General features: G+C 38.3%; 2 protein-coding genes across 3 annotated transcripts; both read left to right on the plus strand.

The window, feature by feature from the left end:
* The first annotated feature begins 318 nt into the window (after nucleotides 1–318).
* On the plus strand, nucleotides 319–1,687 carry LOC127810065 (protein IRX15-LIKE-like). The gene is made up of 2 exons (XM_052349294.1): nucleotides 319–854; nucleotides 947–1,687. The coding sequence occupies exons 1-2, from the start codon at nucleotides 419–421 to the stop codon at nucleotides 1,468–1,470; spliced, it is 960 nt and encodes a 319-aa protein (XP_052205254.1). The 5' UTR covers nucleotides 319–418; the 3' UTR covers nucleotides 1,471–1,687.
* Nucleotides 1,688–2,108: 421 nt separating this feature from the next.
* On the plus strand, nucleotides 2,109–18,900 carry LOC127809965 (probable 2-oxoglutarate-dependent dioxygenase At3g50210). 2 transcript variants are annotated; one of them, XM_052349170.1, is made up of 12 exons: nucleotides 2,109–2,240; nucleotides 2,413–2,528; nucleotides 2,796–2,914; nucleotides 3,017–3,080; nucleotides 3,873–3,940; nucleotides 17,125–17,183; nucleotides 17,327–17,492; nucleotides 17,611–17,630; nucleotides 17,709–17,755; nucleotides 18,290–18,370; nucleotides 18,461–18,550; nucleotides 18,644–18,900. In XM_052349170.1, exons 1-12 carry the CDS (start codon nucleotides 2,207–2,209, stop codon nucleotides 18,785–18,787), a joined length of 1,008 nt encoding a protein of 335 aa, XP_052205130.1. In that variant the 5' UTR covers nucleotides 2,109–2,206; the 3' UTR covers nucleotides 18,788–18,900. The 2 variants fall into 2 exon arrangements, with proteins under 2 accessions (XP_052205130.1, XP_052205131.1); XM_052349171.1 differs by having other exon boundaries at nucleotides 2,119–2,236.
* Nucleotides 18,901–24,538: the final 5,638 nt, after the last annotated feature.

The raw sequence follows: 24,538 nt of genomic DNA on the forward strand, positions 1-24,538 counted from the left end.
GGATTCAACCGTGGTTGGTTTGGGTCTTATAAAAATTAATTTAACTTAATATAATTAGATTATAATTTGATCGTGAGTTTCGAATTTAAAATTTATATAATTATATAATAATTTTATAATTTAAATATTTTTTATATATGTAGAGTTTTATAATTTAATTAGATTTAAAAAATGAATAATGTTAATTATTATTAATTAATTAATTCAAAAATATGAGGTGAGGTAATATTAATTATTATAAATTAATTAATTAATTATTTGTATATGGTTTGTGTTATAATGGATTATTGCTGCAGTATATTTTGGTCAGAGCAGCCATGCGTCGTCTTTAAAATCACTCCCATTCTTTCATTCTCTCCCGGAGATCTTCTTCGTCCCCATCTCCAAGTCTCTGTCTCTCTCTGTGAACTGATCGGAAATGAAGAACTACGTTAATGGCAACACAAGGCTCATCTTGCTTCATCCCTACATCCAGAAGCAAGGAAGCTCCTGCAGCCGCCCATGGATTCTGGCCTTCATCTCTCTCTTCACCCTAGCCTTCCTCCTCACCCTCATCTACACCGGCCGCGACTCCATCGCCACCACCGTCACCACGGCTGCCTACTCTGTCGCCGCAGGTTCCTCCTCCTCTGCTGTCCCCCCCTCCCCCCCGCTGCCGAAATCCGTCGTCAAGGCCCTCCTCCACTACGCATCCAGCGCTAACACCACCCACCGCATGTCCTACGCGGACGTCAAGCCCATCGCCGACGTCCTCCGCCACTGCGCCACCCCCTGCAACTTCCTCGTCTTCGGCCTCACCCACGAAACCCTCCTTTGGAAGGCCCTCAACCCGCGCGGCCGCACCGTTTTCATCGGTAAGAACCACGAAAACCTGCTTAAACGATAACGCTTTCACATCTCATCTCATGTCGCGTTTGTTTTCCGTTTCCGGTTTGGTGCAAACCAGATGAAAACCGTTACTACGCCGCCTATGTGGAGGAGAAGAACCCGGAGATCGAAGCCTACGACGTCCAGTACACCACCAAAGTGAGCGAAACGAAGGAGCTCTTAGACTACGCGAGAAAGCAAGCGAGAAATGAGTGCCGGCCGGTGCAAAACCTCTTGTTTTCCGACTGCAAGCTCGGCCTGAACGATCTTCCGAACCAGCTCTACGAAATGGATTGGGATGTCATCCTGGTGGACGGGCCTAGAGGGTACTGGCCTGACGCGCCAGGCCGGACGGCCTCAATCTTCACCGCCGGCGTGCTGGCCAGGAGCAAGAAAGGCGGCAACGGAAAAACCCATGTATTTGTTCACGACTTCGAGTGGGAGGAGAATCGAGTTCCGAGCGACGAGTTTCTGTGCAAAGAGAACATGGTGAAGGCGAAGAACATGCTCGGGCATTTCGTTCTGGAGAGAATGGAGGAGAGTAGCCTCCAGTTCTGCCGCAGTAGTCACAGTTCGTCTTCGTCGGCCCCATCGTCTTCCTGATCGTCATAATCGCCATTAACGAACATTCAATAAAAGTGATGAAAGAGAGAATAATGAAGTACTCATGGATTATGGAAGCCGCAAGGGCTGCGTCAGATTTGTGTAGTAAGATGGATCGTTTTGATATTGCTCTTTACATGCGCCGTGTCTGGTCAGAGTTTTTTTTTTGTAATCATTAGAATTACAAACATTAATATCATCAACTCATTATTTATCATCATCCATCTTGTGTTCTAAGCTTCATGCATAATTTTCTTTTTTTCTTATGATTTTATTTTTAGCCACAAAGTGCAATAATTATATATTTTGCTCAATACTCAACCACAATTCTCGAATATATATGGTAAATTGTTTGTGTTAATTGTTTATTTTTTTATATTTTTAAAATAAAAATTATTATTTTCTGTTGTGGTGAAGAAAAGGTTGAAAGAATAATTTTTGAGGAATTTATTTTTTTTTGAGAAAAGTGAAAGAAAGTTTAACTTTAGAAAACCTTTAATTTTTTTTATGAGTAAATAAGTTAAAAGAAAACACTTTGAATGACGACGACGGCAATGCAGGGGTACTATAGCATAATTTTATATAAAATATAACACATTTATAATTTTAGAAACTTAAAGACCTAAATAGTAAATAGAGATACCCTTCTCGAATCTCTTGTATACTTCAGCATCCGCGATTCGGCGTAGAAGAGAGGGAGAGAGAGAGAGAGAGAGAGAGAGAGCCCTCGGACGCCATGGCCACCGAATTCAAGTCTATCCCCATAGTAGGTAACTCTTTGAACACCAATCGAACTTCAAAAGCACCTAATCAATCTATCACATGGCATTATCCATTCCGATAATCGGAGTTTACGTGTTGATAGTGAATTTGCTCAAAACTAACTTGCACGGAGATTCAGTGTTTTTCGATTTGTTCTCAGTTTTTTTACTTATGATGCAGATGTAGGCCCTCTTTTAGCCAAGTGGAATGATCCAAACATGATCGAAGACGGAGGCGTGCTGGAAGTTGTCAGGCAGTTAGATAGGGCTTGCAGAGAAGCTGGGTTCTTTTATGTGGTAATTCTTCTTTGAATTACTTGTTTATGTGTATTCGAGATCTCGAGTGCATCACTTATTGAATATCCTGCTTCTTTTTTGTGCCTTTTCTTCAATATAAACATTGCTAGAGGAAAATGATATTTTCCCATAATTTTTATGTCAAATGTGATCAAAATAATGCTCACTGGCATTGCTACAACTGGAAGTTATCAAGATAGGAACCCGTTTTTCTGGTTGTGTTTATATATATTGTTGAATTTTGGTTTTTGTATTGTGATTGACCAGAAAGGTCATGGTGTCCCAGATTCCATTATCAAAGAGGTTAGAGATGTAACACACAGATTCTTCAGTCTACCTTATGAGGAAAAACTAAACATCAAAATTTCTCCTGAAGCTGGATACAGGTCTGCCTCCTTGGATAAATTGTTGCATTAGTATGCCATTTCAAGTTACGTAATGGATTCTATTCTCTGTAATTTGACAGTGCGATGATGTTTTGCACGCAGGGGATATCAGCGGGTTGGGGAAAATATAACTAAAGGTGTTCCTGACATGCATGAAGCTATTGATGTATGCTTCTTAACTCTTTCAGAAGTTATGGGGATGTATATATGGTTGATAACACGAGTTAATCACAGCTCATGACGAAGTTGAAATGACTAGAAGAACATAATTGTGCAAGGCAATAGATACAGGGTTATAATTTCAGTAGAATTGGCTACAGTACAATGCTAGTTAGCCTGTTAAGAATGTCATAGCATTGAAGTAGGCCATGGAAAAGTTAAGCATGTCTGGTATTGTGGTTATGATTTCATAGTAATATCTTGTTGATGCATGTAAAGCCATCTTTGCTGTGAACCTTCTGATTTTGTGGCTACAGTTATGCATAGATATATTAATTGGAAAGTTATTGCAGTTCATTCAAGTCTTCTGGATATATATGCTGAATTATAGATGTAAAATTGGCCAACTATTTTCACTTATGTCCAGGACAGTAATTTTGTGAGTATTGGTGAATTATGCAATGCCAGGTGAATCAATGAATTGCACTCCAGTCATTTTCATTTTAAACTTCATGAGTGCACTTTGTTTTCATGTGTTCTGAATGGTAATCTTGTGATCATTTCTGTATGTTGCAATTTTGGACGGTCCTTTAACTTGTGCTCTAGTCAGTTTCCTTCAATATTTAATAAGCACCGATTCTGTTTGAGAGGGCATATAGAGAGATTGAGTGGCATGATCCAATAGGTGTTCTGCATAAGGAGAAAGATTGTGTGCTCTATTTGATACAATAGTGGTGCAGTATTTAATTTTCTCTCATTATATATCCTTTAGCTTCCTTTTTTCTTTTCCTGGATGCAGTGCTACAGAGAAGTGAATGCAGGGATGTATGGAGCTCTTGGAAAACCTCTAGAAGGACAGAACCAATGGTATATTATGATAGATGTTTAATTTCCAAGCAAATTGTTGCTGAGTGAGAGTTCTCTCCCCCTCTCTAAATTATTATATTTTGGCCTAATTTTGTTAGTATAGGTTTCATAATAAATATGCGCTGAACTCTGATTTTCTAACTTCAATTAATAACATCAGGGGTTTGTGGATATCAATAGGCTGGTCAGCGGGAGGATGCAACTGATGAAAGTTGCATGACCCGTTTTAGTTATTTTTTTTTTGGGTTGTATGTCTTTTGCAAGGTGGGGGGTTGGACGAAAGTATTGTGGTGGAAGTATGACATGGTGTTACCAAAAAGAGAAACTTTGAATTGATACTCCCCTTTCCCGATCAGTTTTCTTGTGCTGTCCTGGTGTTTGCCCATTTTATCCCACGAGTGGACAGATCGTAACAAGTAATACAATGATGAGTAGAGTGTTGAACCCACGAGGATTGATTATTGTTTCCTACTTTAACCACGCTTAACTTCAACAAGTCACACACAATTATAATGCTATTAACAGTCGGTTTTATAATAACTAGAACTAAATTACGAACTAAGGACGCACAAAAACAATTCTTTTGATTTTGAAACTCAACACTTTAAGGCCCTAGGGTTCATGAATCCACCATCATTCTTTTTATAACTTAATCTTTCATTACTCGAGTTTGCTACATCTTGCCCTAAGTTGAAAATCAATGATCCTATGTCAATCAAAAGCTTCTCTCAATGGTCATTTGATTCTATGCATATATATGAGATTAATTATCTCTAATCAACCTAGGAATACATAAGCATGCATTCACTCTTAATGATCATCCCAATATGATTTCACAAGGCATAATAGTATTTCTACCTATTATAGGACTTTATGTCGTTTATTACCATGTGCTAATTCATATTGAATATCTTGAAAACAATATAAATCACAAATACGCTTTAATGGTGATCAAACATCAAAATGGAATCAGAGTATAATAAATAATCAACCCGGAAGACAAGAATACAACAAAAATAAGTAACTTCAAATTAAACCAATAAGAAACGAGGTTTCTATTGCAAATAAACAACACGAACCTTAGGACATTCACAGAAAACGCTCAATCACAGACTCATGATAGCCAAGATAGAAAGCATACATAAACATCCATAAACAAACAGGAACTAAAAATAGAAACTAAAACGTAAGGAGGCAAAGATTTTACCATGGTTCACCTCAAAAAGAGGCTACATCCACGTTGAGCTCTGGTGAGAAGAGCTTACTACACTAAAATGAAGAATCAGAGATTGCACCCTCAAACCCTCACAAAATACTATCTGTACAACAATGGTTCACTAACAAAATTGCGCAATAATCACAAATACAGATTAAAGGCGTATCCTATCGAACCAGAGAACTCAATAACACTATATAGAGCATTTACAGAGAATGAGAAAAGAGAAGCAAACCAGAAACCCTAGCCTAAAGACGAAGACTTCTCACCCCGATCTTTCTTTCCCTCTTTTTCTTTCCTTTTTAGGTCTGACCGTTCACATCCCGAGGAGCGAGATTAAAAGCGTCGATGGATGGCTGGGATTGCATCTCTTAAAGCATGGATGAATGGTTGAGATTAGATCATGCAACACGATCGATTATTCCAACAGAAAGGCTATCGGGTAGAGAATACAATCGGGCGAAAGACAATCAGGCACCTTCAAGGAGCTGCAGATGGTTGCCGCGTGTTACCATCCAGTAGGTGCCACATGGTAGCTTGCGGTTGCCACACGCGACCATTTAATCTGCTAAGTTTAACGACACCGTTTGGTGCTTCATCACCATCAATCTCCACCTTGAAGCAACAAACTACACATGAACCCAAATTCTCACAAAGTGCAGCATGCTACAATTCTCACCTTCATAGTTCTGGTTGAATTGATCAACCAATACCCACATGCAACAGGTCCAAGCAATACTTGAACTTTGTTGCAGTTAACACCTTTGTGCCCATATCTGCTGGGTTGTTTTCTGTAGGCACCTTCAGTATAATTACATTGCCATTAGCCACCAAATCTCTAACATAATGATACCTGACATCCACGTGTTTTGTGCGTTCATGGTAGACCGGATTCTTGGACAAATGAATTGCACTTTGGCTGTCTGAATACACCACCACCTTGCTCTGCAGCAGGTGGATCTCCTGAAGAAGTCCTTGAAGGCACACAACCTCTTTGAAAGCATTGGTCACTGCTACATACTTAGCCTCAGTGGAAGACAGTGCAACCAGAGACTGCAACTGTGATTTCCAACTGATGCAGTTTCCACCCAAGGTGAAAAACAGAGCAGTAGTGGACTTCCGAGTGTCTCTTTCACCTGCAAGGTTAGAATCTACATACCCAACAAGATCAAGAATATTATATCTTTTCTTGTAGCTCAACCTAACATTTACAGAACCATTTATATATCTTAATAAATATTTGAGTGCATCTCAATGAGGTTTACCAGTATTTGACATGAATCTACTGAGGGAGGAAATAACATAAGCTAGATCAAGCCTGGTACTAATCATGGTATACATAATGGTTCCAATTGCATTAGCATATGGAACATTTTTCATTTTAATAACTTCTGAGTTAGATGATGGGCTTTGAGATTTGCTTAGGACAAAATGTCCAGCTAATGGAACACTCACTGGCTTGCAATTATGCATGCTAAATTTTTTAACAGCTTTCATTAAATAGTCATTTTGATGAACTTTTAATTCATTGATCTTAGACTTAGACTTGCTAATTAACAGGTGCAGAAAATTAATCCTAGAGAGAATAAATCGTTGTTATTTTCCTTAGATATGATATCAATATATACACAAGACATCTACATGATGTAGGAGTCTAATCTAATATACTTTACAAGATATTTATGTTATCTAAAATACAAATAATCTATCTTTAAAATTTAGGAGAATAATTAGAACTAGATAATCTTATCTTTATAAATCTTATCTCCTATAATTTAGGAGTTTTCATGGCAGTCATCTTTTGAATTCTTCTTTATCTTCTACACTCCCCCTCAAGTTGGGTTGAATATATTATTCAGGCCAAGCTTGGTACTTAGCTCATCAAACACTCTTCTTGGTAGTGGCTTAGTTAGAATATTTGCAACTTGGCTATTTGTGGAAGTATAGTTCAGTTGAAAAACTCCTTCTAACTTCTCTTTAATAAAGTGCCTATCAATTTCGACATGTTTTGTTCGGTCATGGTGGACTGGGTTTTTGGCAATATTGATAGCCAATTGGTTGTCACATAATACTTGTATTGGTTGTGCCATAGATACATGTAACTCTTGTAGCAATCGTTTTAGCCATATACCCTCACAGAACCCATGGGCCATAGCCCTAAATTTAGCCTCTGCGCTTCTCCTAGATACCATAAATTGCTTCTTACTGCGCCAAGTAACTAAATTTCCCCAAACAAGGTGGTTAAAATCGTAAAATCGAGTGCGATTCAACTTCAAAATCGTAAAATCGTAAGGGTTTTTGGTGCAAAAAATCGTAAAATTATACCTGTAAAATCGGGAGTTTAACAACCATGTCCCCAAACAAATGAGCAATATCTGGAGGTTGACCTTCTATCACAAATTGATCCTACCCAATCAGCATCACTGTAAATCTTCACCCCTCGGTTAGTAGTTTTCCTGAACATTAGCCCTTTGCCTGGTGTCATCTTAAAATATCTCAGAATCCGATATATAGCTTCCAAATGTCCTTTTCTAGGATCATTCATGAATTGACTTACCACACTCACGGGAAAGCCTATATCTGGTCTTGTATGAGACAAGTATATAAGCTGTCCCACTAATCTTTGATATCTTCCTTTGTCCACTGGAGTACTTTCTTTGCCCACATCCAGCTTTAAAGTGGTTTCCATTAGGGTATCAGCTGGTTCGCATCCCAACATTCTTGTTTCAGTGAGGAGATCTAGGATATACTTTCGTTGAGAAACTGATATTCCTTCTTTGGACCTTGCAACTTCCATACCTAAGAAATACCTTAGGCTTCCAAGATCTTTGATTTCAAATTCTTTTGCCAACACTTCCTTAAGCTTCTTGATTTCAGAAATATTGTCTCCTGTAACAATTATATCATCAACATATACAATAAGTATGGATATTTTACCTCCCAAGGAGTTTTTGATGAATAAGGTGTGGTTACTTGACATTGAACATATCCATATTTCTTGACTGCCTTTGTAAATTTTTCGAACCAGGCTCTAGGAGACTGTTTGAGCCCATACAATGATTTCTTTAGTTTGCATACCTTGTTCCTTGTGAGATTAGTTTCAAATCCATGAAGGATTTCCATATATACCTCTTCTTCGAGGTCTCCATTTAAAAAAGCATTCTTCACATCTAATTGGTAGAGTGGCCAATCTAGGTTTACAGCTAGGGATAGTAAGACTCTAATTGTATTCAATTTTGCTACTAGAGCAAAAGTCTCTTGGTAATCTATACCATAAGATTGAGTGAACCCTTTTGCCACTAGACGACCTTTATGCCTGTCAATTTCTCCATTTTCTCGGTATTTAATTGTAAATACTCACTTGCAGCCTACAAGATGTTTTCCAAGAGGTAATTCAGTAATTACCCAAGTCCCATTTCTCTTCAAAGCCTTCATTTCCTCAAGAATTGCCTCCTTCCACTTAGGAAGTTGAAAGGCCTCCTGAATTGTTCTAAGAACCTACACCTTACTGATATTTGATATAAAAATACTGAAATCAAGTGAGAGACTTTTGTAGGAAATGTAGTTGTGAATGGGGTGTTGAGTGCATGATTGTACTCCCTTTCTCAATGCTATAGGCCAATGTAAATCCTCATCCAAGGCTGAATAGTTTTCCCCTTTTCCAACAGTTCCGGATCCGGATAAGAATTTTTGTTAGCCTCAGGACATGTTGGTTCCCCACATTCTTTCTGTTTAGACCTTTTTCTAGAATAAACTTGAAGTTCATGAGGAGAGGGAGACGGATTTATAGGGTTTACAAGTGGCATTGGCTGATTTTCAGGCTGTTGTTGTTGGTTAGATAGAGAAATTCCAGGTTCTGGTTGCTGGTGGTTAGGCTGAGGATCCCAAAAAGAATCCCAAAACTAATATTCTTGTGGATTTGGAGTATTCTCCTCCTGAATATTGGTTTTGGGATAATAAGGTTTTGTTTCAAAAAAGGTTACATCCATGGATGTGAAAAACCGCTTAAGGCTGGGAGAATAACATTTGTAATCTCGTTGGTGTGGAGAATAGCCAGGGAATATACACTTGATGGATTTTGGGTCAAGTTTACTCCGAAATTGAGAGTGAATGTGAACAAATGAGGTGCAGCCAAAAATCTTGAGAGGAAGGTGAGAAAGCACCCGGGTGTGAGGAAAAGAGGCAAGAAGAAGCTGACTAGGAGTTTGAAAATTGAGGATGCGTGAGGGCATTCTATTGATAAGATAGGTAGTCGTAAGAATAGTTTCACCCAAAAAGTTTAGGAGTATAAGCAGAAAATAATAAGGATCGGGCCACTTCCAATAGGTGTCTATTCTTGCGTTCTGCAATCTCGTTTTGTTGGGGTGTATCAACACAAAAACTTTGATGAATGATGCCTTGTTGGGATAGATAAGTGCCTAGAATTGAATTGAAATATTCTTTAGCATTATCTGTTCTAAGAACTTGAATGTTAGCATTGAATTGTCTTTTCACCATGGTATGTAAGGTTTGAAAAATGTGGCCAGCTTAAGATTTCGCTTTCATGAGAAAGACCCAAGTAAGACGGATATGGTCATCAATGAAAGAAATAAACTAACGAGCCCCGGTAACATTTTTGACTCTAGAAGGCCCCCACCCATCACTATGAATCAAAGAAAACGGATAGGATGGGGTATACTTGAGACTAGGATAATGAGTCCGAACATGCTTGGAATATTGTCAAATTTCACATTGAAACATGTGTAAATCTGAATTGTTGAACAAAGAAGGAAACAATTTCTGAAGATAAGCAAAGTTTGGATGTCCTAATCTATAGTGCCACAACATAATTATACTATTATTGGAATGAAAACTAGAGAAACAAAGAGGTGAAGTGGAATGACAATAGCTGGATTTTACTTCAGTTTTTCTGGAGTCATTCCCTTGAAGAATGTAGAGTCCTGAACATGCCTTAGCACTGCCAATCATCTTCCTGAAATTCACATACATCTTTTGAGAATTTTGCAACACACTCCATATCGATAGTGAACTTACTAACAGATAAAAAGTTGCAGTCTAGATTAGGCACAAATAGGACATCTTTTAGTGTCAAACCAGTGGACAGAACAGCTGATCCAATTCCTGCTACTTTTGCTAATGATCCATCAGCAATCCCTACCTTCCACTCTGTCACATGGCTGAATATTTGTTAACAGTCCACCATCACTAGTCATGTGATCGGAAGCTCCTGAGTTAACAATCCATAGGATAGATAGCTTACTATTAGTAATAAAAGCATGTAGAGGGTTACCTTTGTGGGCTACAGAACCTGCTGTCACCGTAGAACCCTGCAGCTGGGTTTTCCCAAAATTATGCTGCAGCCACTCCATCTGCTCTTTGCTAAATAAGCTTCAGTTTGAGGTCGAAGTTGTCTCTTCGGTTGCTGTAAAATTACCCTTACTCTTCCTTTCATCTGCTGGTTTCCAATCCAGGGGCTAGCCATGGATATCCCAGCATGTATCCTGTGTGACCAGGTTTGTGGCAATGATCACACCAAGGACGGCCCTTCTTTTGCTTGGGATTTGATAGGCTGCCTTCTCGGGTAAATAGGGCAGAATGTTCCAGGCCTGAATTTGAGAGCTTTAACATTAGTTTCAGCCTACTTTATTCTCTGCGAACCTCAACAAACGCCTCCCTCCTCCCTGAGGCTTGGTAAAGGTTCTGTGCCAAGAATCCTACCCCTCACACCATCTAGTTTTTTATTTAAACCAATCAAGAACTTTTATACTTCTCCACTATTTCTTTGTATTTGGCTGAATCTTCAGTGCACTTCCATTGGATAGTATCACATTTATCCAATTGAAGCCAAAATTTATTCAAAGAATTGAAATATTGAGTGACTTGGGACTCACCTTGTCGTAAGTCATTGAGAACACTTTCTATCTCAAACAACTCAGAAGTATTCTCAACGTGGGAGTAGGCTTTCCTTAACAGCCTCCCAAATTTCTTGGGCTGTATTGTATAGCAAGAAATTCTCACCTATCTCATTGTTCATCGAGTTAATCAGCCAAGACATCACCATGTTGTTTTCAGCCTTCTAGATCCGGTACTGTGCTGCATCCTTCTTCGGTTTGCTGACTGCTCCAGTGAGGTAATCATCCTTCCCTTTTCCACATATGAATATCATAACGGATTGTGACCATTGAATGAAATTCTGGCCATTCAGTTCATGACTGGTGATTGTGAATGGACTGTTGTTGTCTATGTTCACAGAATTGGTGGTTTGGAAAGGGACAATCTCAGAGGGTTGGCTGCTCAGTCCGGCCATAACACAAGTTGATCAAGTCCGGTGGCTATGAAAGGGAACAAATCGAACAGAAACACCCTAGTGAATCAGCAGAAATTGGCTAAGACTAACAGGGAAAAAAGAGAAGAGAATTCTGCTTTGATACCATGCAGAAAATTAATCGTAGAGAGAATAAATCGTTGTTATTTCCCTTAGATATGATATCAATATATACACAAGACATCTACATGATGTAGGAGTCTAATCTAATCTACTTTACAAGATATTTATATTATCTAAAATACAAATAATCTATCTCTAAAAAAATTTAGGAGAATAATTAGAACTAGATAATCTTATCTTTATAAATCTTATCTCCTATAATTTAGGAGTCTTCATGGCAGTTCTCTTTTGAATTCTTCTTTATCTTCTACAACAAAATATCATCCACATATAACAATAGGTAAACAGGGACATTAGAGAGAATGAAATAGAAACAATTATCATATTGACTCCTAATAAACCTAATCCCTAGGACAAAATTGTCAATTTTTTTATACCATTGTCTTGGAGATTGTTTTAAGCCATACAAAGATTTTTTCAGAAACAAACATGTTCAGTCTTATCTGAGTCAATATATCCAGTAGATTGAACCATATAAATTTTCTTCTCTAAGTCTCCATGCAAGAATGCTGTTTTGACATCTAACTGTTCTAGTTCAAGATCAAATTGAACAACATCATGTGGATAGTTTTAAATTTAACTACAGGGGAGAAAATTTCAGTGTAGTCTATGCCCTCCCTCTGAGTGAACTCCTTAGCTACTAATCTTGCTTTATACCTAATTGGGTTAGTAGGAGACATGTCTTCTTTTAATTTGTACAACCATTTACACTGGATCAGTTTTTGTTTCTATGGTCGAGAGACCAATTCTCAAGTACCATTAACTTTAAGAGAGGTCATTTTCTCATCCATGGCTTGCAGCCATTTTGTGCATTCCTTGGAGTTGATAGCCTCCTCATAAGTGGAAGGCTCACCACTCCTTAATTCTAACCCTACAACTAGGGCACAATACACTAGGTCGGAATAGGCATACCTTGCAGGAGGTCTAGTAACCTTCCTGCTCCTAGCACGGGCTAGCTGATAGTCACTGAGATCTTGAGGTGAGTCATGGTGCTCTACCTCAATCTTAAGGTCATCTTCTTGTTCCTCTTGATCATTATCATGATCAGAGGTTTGATTTTCATTAGGCACGGGAACACCTTCTAGGTCAGGTTCTATTGGAGCAGCTGGTAGGTTGTTATTTCCTGCAGCTTGCTCCACCTTGATTTGAGACACTCCTAAGATAACATAATCATCTGGCCTTCTTAGAATGTTGGTTTCTTCTGAGTTTTGAATTTTACAAGGGAAAATGGCTTCATTAAATATGACATTTCTACTGATAATGATTTTTACACCACCAAATTGTCTTTCCCATAGTCTAAAGCCTTTGGTTCCTTCTTGGTAACCAACAAACACACATTTTGTGGACTTGGGTTCTAATTTACCTTTTGATTTGTGAGCATAAGCTTCACAACCAAAAACTCTAAGGTAGTTTAGATTTAATTTCCTACCGGCCCATTTTTCCTCAGGGCATTTAAAGTTTAGGGCAGTTGAAGGACTTTTGTTTATTAAATAGGCAGCAATTGAAAGAGCCTCCCCAAAAGGACTTAGGCATGTTAGAGGTGAATAGGAGGCACCTAACTTTTTCAAGTAGGGTTCGATTCATTCTTTCAGTTACCCCATTTTGCTGGGGTGTATACTTAATAGTTCTATGCCTAAGTATTCCCCGGGTATTGTAAAATTCATCAAATTCCTTGTTATAGAATTTCAAACCATTGTCTGTTCTTAAGATTTTAATCTTTCTATCTATTTGATTTTCTACCATGGTCTTCCAGGTTTTAAACTTCTCTAGAGTTTGATCTTTAGATTTTAATAGAAAAACTCAAACCTTCCTAGTAAAGTCATCTACTATAGATAGAAAGTACTTGTTACCACCGTGGGTAGGGACTTGAGAAGGCCCCCACAAGTCTGCATGAATATATTCTAGGCATACCTTTGCCAGGTGAGTTTCTTTATGAAAACTCAATCTGTGTTGCTTGCCTAGAACACATGGCTCACAAAAATCGAGAGACCTAATAGGCACTGATCCAAGGTAACCTTGGTTAGACAATACCGTAAAGACCTTTCAAGCTCATATGGCCAAGTCTCAGATGCCATAATTCTGTCTTATCAGTTTTAGCAATGCATGCAAAATGTATATTAATAGAGGGAGAATAACAGCCATTCAAAACATATAATTCATTTTTCTTAGCACCAGTTAGGGTTAATTCATCTCCTTTAAACACATGCATGGATCCATTTTCTGTTTTATAAGAAAATCCTAGCTCATCTAAAGTGCCAAGGGATATCAGGTTTCTTTTTAGGCCATGAACATATCTTACATCGGTTAGGGTTCTAGACTTCTAGTTTTGTTCTCATGCAATTTAAGTGATATGTTACCTATGCTTTTAACACTACAGGAATGGTTGTTACCCATGTACATAGTTCCAGTTTTTTTGTTGTTTAAATTTTGAAACCAATCAATGTTAGGACACATATGAAAAGAACAACCCGAGTCTATGATCCATTTATTATTAACAGAGAAATCAGAAACAATAAGTACTTCAACTAAGCAATTTGAGTTATTAGCATTTGAAGTAATATTCCCCCCTTGTTTTTGTTTTCTGATAAAATCATACCAGTACTTTTTAATATGCCCTTCTTTCCCATAGTGATAACATTTCCATTTTTGCTTACCTTTTTTGTCTTTCTTTTTACCTTTTTGCCCTGACCCACCAGATTGATCAGTGTTACTTGTAAAGTGTTTTTTCTCATTCTTACTATTTACAGACATTATTTCTTGATTTCTTGGATGTACTTAACTCCAGTTCCCTAGCCTTAATGCCCGAAATTACAAGATCCAGACTAGGTACAATGCCAATATATCTCAATGCATGCTTAACAACATCATAGTCATCAGGTAATGAATTTAACAGAATCATAACTTCACTAGTTTCACCTAATGCTTGATCAGTACTTCTAAGTAATAATGCAAGCCTAATAAATTTGTCTATGTTCTCATCCATTGACTTAGATGTATTCATTTTAAAGTTAAATAGCATGCCTTTCAAGTAAACTAAATTAGGTGCAATCATAACAGAAAATAATGAATCTAATTTATTCTAGAGGTCTAGAGGATTGGACATACCATCTACCTTTGGAATTACACTGTCACCCAAATGGAGGACGATCAAATTAAAGGCTTCTTCTCTGATCTCCTCGGTTCTCGCAAGTTGATCTGCGGACCATTTCCGATCATCCGTCTCAAGTGCTATAAGCACTTTATGATGAGAGATAAACACTCTCATCTTCTTTTTCCACCTTCCAAAATCTCCTTTGCCATCAAATATATCGATTTCAAATCGGGTAGGCGCCATCTTCGCCTTGGACGAAGGTAACCTAAGGGACTCTAGACACTGACGGAGACCAACACAGCAAACACCCATTGACAAGGACTCTCAGAGAACCCTAGACCACCCACAAACTGACGACAACCCCAGATTTGAAAGAAGAGCCGATTGAACTTACAAAACTCTTAAGAGCCGATCTTAACATGGCTCTGATACCACTGTTGCAAATAAACAACACAAACCTTAGGGTATTCACAGAAAACGCTCAATCACAGACTCACGATAACCAAGACAGAAAGCATACATAAACATCCATAAACAAACAGGAACGAAAAAACATAAACTAAAATGTAAGGAGGCAAAGATTTTACCATGGTTCACCTCAAAAAGAGGTTACATCCATATTGAGCTCTGGTGAGAAGAGTTCACTGCACTAAAATGAAGAATCGGAGATTACACCCTCAAACCCTCACAAAATACTCTCTGTACAATAATGGTTCGCTAACAAAATTGCTCAATAATCACAAATACAGATTAAAGGCATTTCCTATCGAACTAGAGAACTCAATAACACTATACAAAGCATTTACAGAGAATGAGAAAAGAGAAGCAAACCAGAAACCCTTGCCCGAAGACGAAGACTTCTCACCCCGATCTTTCTTTCTTTCTTTTTCTTTCCTTTTTACGTCTGACCGTTCACATTCCGAGGAGTGAGATTAAAAGCATCGATGGATGGCTGGGATTGCATCTCATAAAGCGTGGATGAATGGCTGAGATTAGATCGTGCAACACGATCGATTATTCCAACAGAAAGGCTATCGGGCAGAGAATACAATCGGGCAAAGGACAATCAGGCGCCTTCAAGGAGCTGCAGATGGTTGCCGCATGTTACCATCCAGCAGGTGCCACACGGCAGCCTGCGATTGCCACACGCGGCCATCCAATCTGCTAAGTATAACGACACCGTTTGGTGCTTCATCACCATTAGTTTCATCATTCACCCTAGTTGCAAAAAGCCTAGCCAGACATGATTTCAATAGATAGAAGAATAACAAAGTAGGAATTCATGATCTGGGATATGAGAAAGAAAAGAGAAATACAACCCAGCTGTTGAATGTCTTCAAAACGTCTTCTTCTTTCTCCTTCAGCTTGATTGCGTCTCCCTCTTCGTGTCCGTCCTCCTTGAGTTGTGAAGAATCAGTCTTTATATAATGTTTTTGAGGTCTTCAAAGTCGTGCACTAGAAAGACGTCCATCCCCAATCAATTTGGAAGAAAATGGGCCCAAAATGCCCTTTTCGGAAAAGCTTCATGCCCTATCGCGGTATGCATATCGCGATAGGATAGTGACCTCCAACAAAGATATCCAACCGTGGTCCTACCGTGGAATGCATACCGCGATAGGACTGTGAGCTCTAGTGGCCTTCTCCCACAGCTGTCCTACAATAGAATGCATACCGCGGTAGGCTGCAAGCTATTGTCACTCGGACTTTCGACTCTTCAACTTCTACATTTTGCTCTTGACGCTTTATGAATTCATCAACATTGACCCCCAAAGGTATCCAACCATGCCTTAAATGCCTGGTTCAGCTCCAATCATGCACTAAAATCATCATTTTTGCTCCAAGTATCTTTAACATGAGATTTACACCTACATCACCAAATATTAAACCAAATTAAGTAAAAATCCTTCCCATTAATGAATAAATGCTAAGTTTGTAGGCCTAACTAAGTGTATAAAAGACACTTACCACCTGGTATGGAAGATCCTGTTTGCTGCCAAGTAAGCGACAGTTGGGCCTCCTAATAGAGTTGCTCCTTAAGTGTATGACTTCATGACAGACGTGAAGCTCATAAGGCCATAGCCGAACTTGAGACAATCCTCCTCCTCCTTATGAATTAGTTTGAAATGATCAATTAATGAGACTGTGAAGTGAATGGTTTTAAGTTTGCATTTGATTTATTCTCCCTATGGATGGTGTCAAATTTGTGACAGTGATTTTGAATCAGATTGGAATTTTATTACCATCATCTTAATTTTTTGGGTGAAAAATCAAACTCTTCTCGAGCGTCTGCTTGTTACAGCTGAACTTTTCACATTCCGCATGCAGATTTGATACTGATACTTCTTCTTTAGGTTGTTAGGGACTGGATGGTTAATGGATTTTTTTTTTTTGAGTTTATAGTTTTCTTCACCAATTGTTTCTTCTTCCAGGCCAATTAATCCTCCAAGTATGAAACAATTGATGGATGAGTATATCAGCCTTTGTACAGGTGCTTTCCTAATTGAGATTTGAATATGCTAATTTTAATATGTTGCTTTTCTTATCAAATAAACAAATAAAACAAAAATGTTGCTTTTGTCTATTTCTCTTCCTTTTATTTCTTACCAAATCTAAACTTTCAACTTTTGACAGATCTTTCAAGAAAAATTATGCGGGGAATTGCTCTAGCACTTGGTGCACCAGCAGATGGATTTGAAGGTGAAATAGCTGGGGACCCATTTTGGGTGTTGCGAATTATTGGTTACCCTGGTGCATCTCATGCAAATGGCCAGGACAAGCCAGAAAATGACATAGGATGGTAACTAGTATTGCTTATGTTGATGCTAATCACTTTCTACTGTGTTTTACCATTTTAGATCTAACAATGCCTTCATTTTCTTGTGGTTTTGTCAACCATTCTGCCGGAATAAATCCAGTGGAGCTCACACTGACTATGGTAATTTGTAGTCACCACTGAGAACACCGAGATAATCTTGTTAATTGGTCATAATTTTCTTATGCTCTTCTGTGGCAGGTTTGTTGACATTAGTAAATCAAGATGATGATATAACTGCACTTCAGGTATGGTCTTCTCCTGTTTTGGTTTTCACTTTATTCTGTTAACCCTCTGAATTCTGAATTTGTGAATAAAGAAAAAGAAAACTCACTCAACCTTATGATTTATATGCTAACCAAATTATTTACAAAACCTCTGGGGATTTGTCTTCATTGAAAGTGATGTAATACTATATCTAGGATTTTATTCTATTATGTTTTCATATGTTTTGATCTTACCAAATCTGGAGCCAAACCCATTTTGAAGTGCCCATTCTTTTTATTTATTTATACTTTATGCATCTAGTTTTCAATCAGTTTATGCACTTGAATTAAGAAGAAGATTTGCAGTGGTTTATTATCCCCTTATCTCCTTTCATAAGGGCTATCATCATATTTTATGGCAGTTTTTTTTTTTTTTTCCAATTAAGTGGAAAGCAGTATTTTCTTTTTAAAGTTAGAAGAGTGGAGGTTACCTTTATCCAGCACTGTCGGCTGCTGATTTTTTTTTCCTTTTGCTGCTTTGCTTTTCTTAATTTGTGATCCTCGTAATTGTCAAAGGTGAGAAACCTATGTGGTGAATGGATATTGGCTCCTCCCATCCCTGGCACATTTGTTTGCAATATTGGTGACATGCTAAAGGTATGGTTCGTATGGATCTTCACATAATTCCCCAATATCTAATAGCCTTTCCATGAAGAGCATACATTTCAAAACCTGGAGAAATTGCAGATTCTATCAAATGGACTCTATGAGTCTACTCTGCATCGAGTCATCAACTTCTCCCCAAATTATCGTGTCTGTGTGGCCTACTTTTATGAGGTCTCTTGCTTCCTTCAACACCTTTTCTTGGATTTGTTTTTATTTTTTCCCATCTTCTTAATTGGCCCTTTTGCATTCCGTTTTCATGAACAGACCAACTTTGAAGCGGCTGCAGAGCCTTTGGATGCTTGTGTAAAGAGAACTGGCGGAACCAAGAAATTTGAAAGAGCTATTTATGGAGAGCATTTAGTTAGCAAAGTACAAACCAATTTTGTAAAAGATGAATCAGATTCTTGAACTTTTAAACTTCATTCTATTTTGATAAACTAATAATTTCAATGTCGTGTAGACTGTATCTAAACCGGTATTGAATATTGTCTGTTGCTAAGATGTACATTAAGTTGCTTAAACTCCTTGTATTTTATTGTAATCAGAATGTGTTGCGCAAACATAGAGCAAACTATACACATACGCACACTTTGAATCATTGAAAAAACCTTTAGACCATTCAACAGAGTCGAAATCGAAAAGACAAAAAATACATAGCAGGCAAACACAAATATAAAATGATGAAAAGCAAAATAACACGAGAGATTTATTGTGATTCACCTGAAAAGGTTATGTATGTTGAGCTCCGTAAAAGGAAAGTTTACTGCACTATCGGAGTTAAAAATAGAGTTCACAATACTCACATCATATAAGCCTCACAACCACTCTATGTACACAGATTGGTTCTTCTAACAAAAATGCCTCAAAATCATATACAAGAGGAAGATCAGAGGCTTACCCTATTGAACTAGAGAGAAGATCGAGAAGGAGCTAGAGAGTCTGAAAACAACAAAATGAGAAAGAACCCTTGAGCCACTAAGCATCTACTCACCTTCTCTCTCAATCTCTGATTAACTACACATCCCGATGCACAGTAAATAAATAGGGGCCGCACGATGCAATTGAAAGGCTTGGATTGCACCAGATAAAAGACGGCATCGACAATCCAGATTGCGCACAAGGACAAGACAATTGGCACGATTGAGTGAAAAGACGCCCGGGCAGTTGCCAAGCTGCTCTCTACTGCCACGTGGCAGTGGTTGCTGCTGACCCTCTTGCCCGGGTCCTTAAAATGCTAGATGGTGTCGTTGAGAGCTTCACAGCCAACAATCTCCACCTTGAAGCATCAACGATATAAGAGGTCATACCCCAATAAGTGCAACAAACTTCTATCCTCACCGTCATTGCTCTGGTTGGTTTGGATTAACCAACTTCGACATGCAATAAGCCCAAGCAGTGCTTGAACTTAGCTGCAGTCACTACCTTTGTCCCAATATCAGCTGGATTATCCTCTGTAGACACTTTGAGGATTACAACAGTTCCATCACTTACTAGATTTCTTACAAAATGATACTTTACATTAACATGTTTAGTTCTTTCATGATAAACAGAATTCTTACATAAATGAATAGCACTCTGGCTATCAGAAAATACATTGACCTTACCTTGTAGAAGATTAATTTCCCGCAAGAGACCTTGAAGCCAGATAGCTTCCTTGAAAGCATCAGTAACAACCACATACTCTGCTTCAGTGGAAGACAGAGCAATTAAAGGCTGTAGTTGTGACTTCCAGCTAAAGCAATTGCCACCCAAGGTGAAGAAATATGCTGTGGTGGACTTACGGGAGTCTCTATCCCTTGCAAAATTTGAGTCTACATATCTCAATAGGTCAAGAGTATTACTTCTTCTCTCAAAGTTTAAACCAACATTTAGGGAATCATTAATGTATCTTAACACATATTTTAAAGCTTCCTAATGAATTTTTTCAGGGTTAGACATAAACCTACTAAGTAGGGATATAGAATATGTTAGGTCTGGCCTAATGCTTATCGTGGAGTACATTATGGTTCCTATTATGTTTGCATATGGTATGTTTTCTATTTTAAGAGTTTCTGATTCAGTTGATGGATATTGTGTTTTAGATAAGGTAAAATGTCTAGCTAATGGAACATTAACAACTTTACACTCAGCCATGCCAAATTTTTTATAAGTTTTGAGCAAATGATCATGCTGGTGTATTTTCAGTTTATTTTTACTTCTATCTCTTTCTACTACCATCCTTAGATTTTCTTAGCAGGTCCTAAGTCTTTCATATCAAAATTAGTGTTTAACAGAGATTTTAATTCACAAATTTTTGACTTTAACTTGCTAATTATCAAGATATCATCAGCATATAGTAGGAGATAAACAGAGATATCAGATAGAATATAGTAAAAACAATTATCATATTTACTTCGATTAAAACCAACCTTAGCAGTAAAATTATCAATTTTTTTGTACAATTGTCAAGGAGATTGTTTTAATCCATACAATGATTTTTTGAGCAAACAGACATGATCAGGATAATTAATGTCAATGTATCTAGCAGGTTGTTCCATGTAAATTATTTAATCAATGTATCCATGTAAAAATACAGTTTTGACATCCATTTGTTCAAGTTCTAAGCCAAATTGCACTACAACAGCAAGCATCATTTGTATAGTTTTGAATTTTATTACAGGTGAAAAAATTTCAATGTAGTTTATTCCTTCTCTTTGAGAAAAATCTTTAGCTACAAGTCTTACTTTAAATCTTAGAGGATCAGATGGTGACATTCATTCTTTAAGTTTGAACAACCATTTACATTTAATTAGTTTCTGCTTATAAAGTCTTGGAACTAGTTTCCAAGTCTCATTGACCATTAAAGAGGTCATTTCATAATCCATTGTGTAACACCCCGCCTTACACGAGTGCGTCACTATAAAAGAATTCTCGTGAATCTTTTTTTTTTTTTCAAGTTCATCACGCGCGGTGTTTCAAGAACAATCATCACATGCTTTAACATGCCCGACACATATGATGACTGGCAACTGCAATGATTTCAAGAACAATCTTCACATGCAGATAAGATCTCGAAAGAACCCAGTCTTGCCCGTTTAACTAACAAGATCAATAATCTTAAAATTAAAGGAGACATAGCACAACGCAGCGGATACATTAACATCAACATGTCGTGGTTCTTACATAGTATTTCTACAATGAAATACGTAATACAGGCTACCAAATGATAACAACATTATCTTACAACTGTTCATACATAAACCAAAATACATACTAAAGCTTCCAAAAAGATACAACGACTATCATACTAAACATCATTAGCCCTCAACTGGCCACATCCTTGCCCTCACAATAGTCCCTGACTGGAACGTTGAATGTTTCAGGGGCATAACCTAGATTAGATGATAAAATATCTAAGTGATGGCATGAAACATTTTACTGAATGCATGAAAAACACACGAGCATGGCATAGACAGACAACAACGACATGCAACACGTCTAACTTAAGAAATCTCCCTAACATACTCAATCTCCCGTGAAAAATCTATTCCACATACCGTTGGGGTTGACCTTACCACGACATACTTAATCCTCAAGTGCCCTACCGTGTCACTCGTTCACCTGAATTAACCTTGTCCCATTCTCAAGAAGACCTCATCCCGTCCCTCATGGACATAACACCGACATGAAAATTAATACCCCGATAATATGAAAATCACACGCCATACACCCGACTCTTTGGCAAGTAAAAATAGTTGATGAAATTTACATGTTCAATATGTAAATGAAGCCACATGTACATAAGTAAAACACCGATGCATAGAATCCCAAGTTTTGAAGGGTACAATTGCTCACTCAAACTGGTTCAATCATGTGTATCCTAAGCTCGGGAGGGTAAAATTGCTCACCTGAACCCACTACACACACCCAACACATTTTCAATACAAGGTAAGACTAGGATTAACCACTCACCTGAACATATTCGGGTTGCCCCGATCCTCGTGCATGCCTCGATTTGCGTGTCAAATCACAAACGCTTGTGCTTATACTCAACCTCGAGCCATGACACTCCCTAAGCACCATATTTAATTAAAGAGCATCAAAATCTATTTTTCCTCAAATTTTCATAATTTTCTCTATTTTTCTCTCAATTTTCACCTCGATAATTTCAAAATAATTATCTCCTCAAACATTTTCCCAAATATTTCAACATAAAAATTCCTAAAATAAATATAAAAAAATACTGGAAGAAGAAATACCAAAAATGCCCTTGTCACACGCTCAGCGCGTGCCTACGTGTGGACTGTGGCGCGTGCAGCCACGCGCCACCTTCTTCCCTAATTTTTCGGCCGCCGCCGCCGACTCCGATGGAAGATTTGAACCCACCCCTTTGAAGCCCTTGAAAATTCGATCCTAGGGGTATCGCTTTCAGGCTGAAAGGACACCGGAAAGGCCACCGGAAGTCGAGTTGTAGGTCGGCCCTAGGCTTCCGCCTCGCGTCTTCGACCACTGCTCAAACAACCTCCAAACCGATGCCAAACGCTCCCAAATGCTCCAGAAACGAAGCTCACACACCAAGGAGCAAAATCCCCCTATCCCTTACCTTCGATTCGTCCTCAAACTCGACGAATTTGATGCCAAAATCTTGAAGTTTTCGGCTTCTATTTATACCCAAAAACTGGCCAAATCTCGGCCAATCAACGGCCATGGCTTGGTCCCCAAGCCTCCTACCGCCGTATACGACCTCCCCCAAGCCATTCTCGGTCGTCCCATCCCCGGAATCGACCTCCACGTGCGGTGGTCTTGCAGCGGCCGTCTTCTCACCGTGTTCACACTGTAATTTTTGCTTAATTGCACTTCAACCCCTCTTAGTTTCTTCCAATCTCACTTTGGCCTTTCCAATGCACCCCTGATCTTTCCAATACTACCATTAAGGCCCACAAGTTTAGTATTTCTTATTTCACCCTTGAAATTCCTAAAAATTTACCTTTTTGACCTCACTCGGGCAAAATTGGAAAATTATATTTTGGTTCGGTTGCTCGTTTTGACCTTAAATCCATTAGTTTCAACCCGAAATTGCTCAAGAGTTGTTTCATATACAAAATCTAAGTCTTCAAAACACTCCGTTGACTTTTCAAATGTTCCCTACGTCGATTCGATTTTCTCAGCCCGGTTGACAGTTGTACCGAAAACTGTTCCTGATCCAATTTATTTCATCACCTAAAATCATAACTCATATTACTCGTCAATATTATTCCATTTTCCTTGGCTATGTAGGGTCCGGGGTACTCCATTCGGCTGATTCAGTTGTTTAAACCTGCGATAGTGTACCCTAAAACCTCACTCTTTCAAAAATTCCACTTATATCCTTCATCAAATACTGTTTATAATCTTAAGGATTTCTCGGGTATTACACATTGCCTGTTTCCACTTAGTGCTGTCATGGGAGCTGACAGCCTCCTCATAGCAAGTAGGCTCACTGCTTTTCATCTCTATTCTAGCAACTAAGACACAAAATACCAGGTCTGAATATGCATATCTAATAAGAGGCCTGATAGATCTCCTTACTCGGTCTCAGGTGAGTTGATAGTTACTAAGGTCTTGTTGAGGAAGGTCATACTCCTCAACCTCAGGGTCATCAGGTTGGGCCTCATGATCACTATCCTAATCAGAGGTCTATTCTTGGGTTAAGGGTTCATCAAAGGTGTGGGGGTAATGTGAGGTTGAAGTAGCAGGAGGATCCTGTTGCTCCATCTCAATTTGCGTACTGCCACCTAATATAAAGTCATTAGGGTTGCTAGGTCTTGAGTTATCTTCATTATTGTCAATTTTGCATGGGAAGATTAGCTCATTAAATTTTACATCTCTGCTAATAATGATTTTAACTCCACTTGAAGTTCTATCCCATAGCCTATAACCCTTGGTTCCCTCTTGATATTCAACAAAAACATATTTAATAGCCCTGGGATCTAATTTTCCTTCTGATTGATGGGCATAAACCTCATAACCAAACACTCTTACATAGTCTAAGTTAAGTTTTCTCCCAATCCATTTCTCTTCAGGACACTTAAGATTGATTGCAGTAGAAGGGCTTTTATTTACTAGGTGGACTGCTATGGATATGGCTTCTCCCCAAAATGTTTTAGGCATTCTAACAGTAAACAAAAGGTATCTAACATT

Source organism: Diospyros lotus, chromosome 9 (genome assembly GCF_014633365.1).
Source record: "Diospyros lotus cultivar Yz01 chromosome 9, ASM1463336v1, whole genome shotgun sequence".
Classification (NCBI taxonomy): Eukaryota; Viridiplantae; Streptophyta; class Magnoliopsida; order Ericales; family Ebenaceae; genus Diospyros; species Diospyros lotus.

Bases quoted from the DNA above. Each gene is read 5' to 3' on its own strand.
- LOC127810065 (XM_052349294.1), top strand. From the start codon at position 419: ATGAAGAACTACGTTAATGGCAACACAAGGCTCATCTTGCTTCATCCC. The intron at 855-946 runs GTAAGAACCACG...GGTGCAAACCAG, and splicing joins CGGCCGCACCGTTTTCATCG to ATGAAAACCGTTACTACGCC.
- LOC127809965 (XM_052349170.1), top strand. From the start codon at position 2,207: ATGGCCACCGAATTCAAGTCTATCCCCATAGTAG. The intron at 17,631-17,708 runs GTAATTTGTAGT...CTTCTGTGGCAG, and splicing joins TGGAGCTCACACTGACTATG to GTTTGTTGACATTAGTAAAT. The intron at 18,371-18,460 runs GTATGGTTCGTA...GAGAAATTGCAG, and splicing joins ATATTGGTGACATGCTAAAG to ATTCTATCAAATGGACTCTA.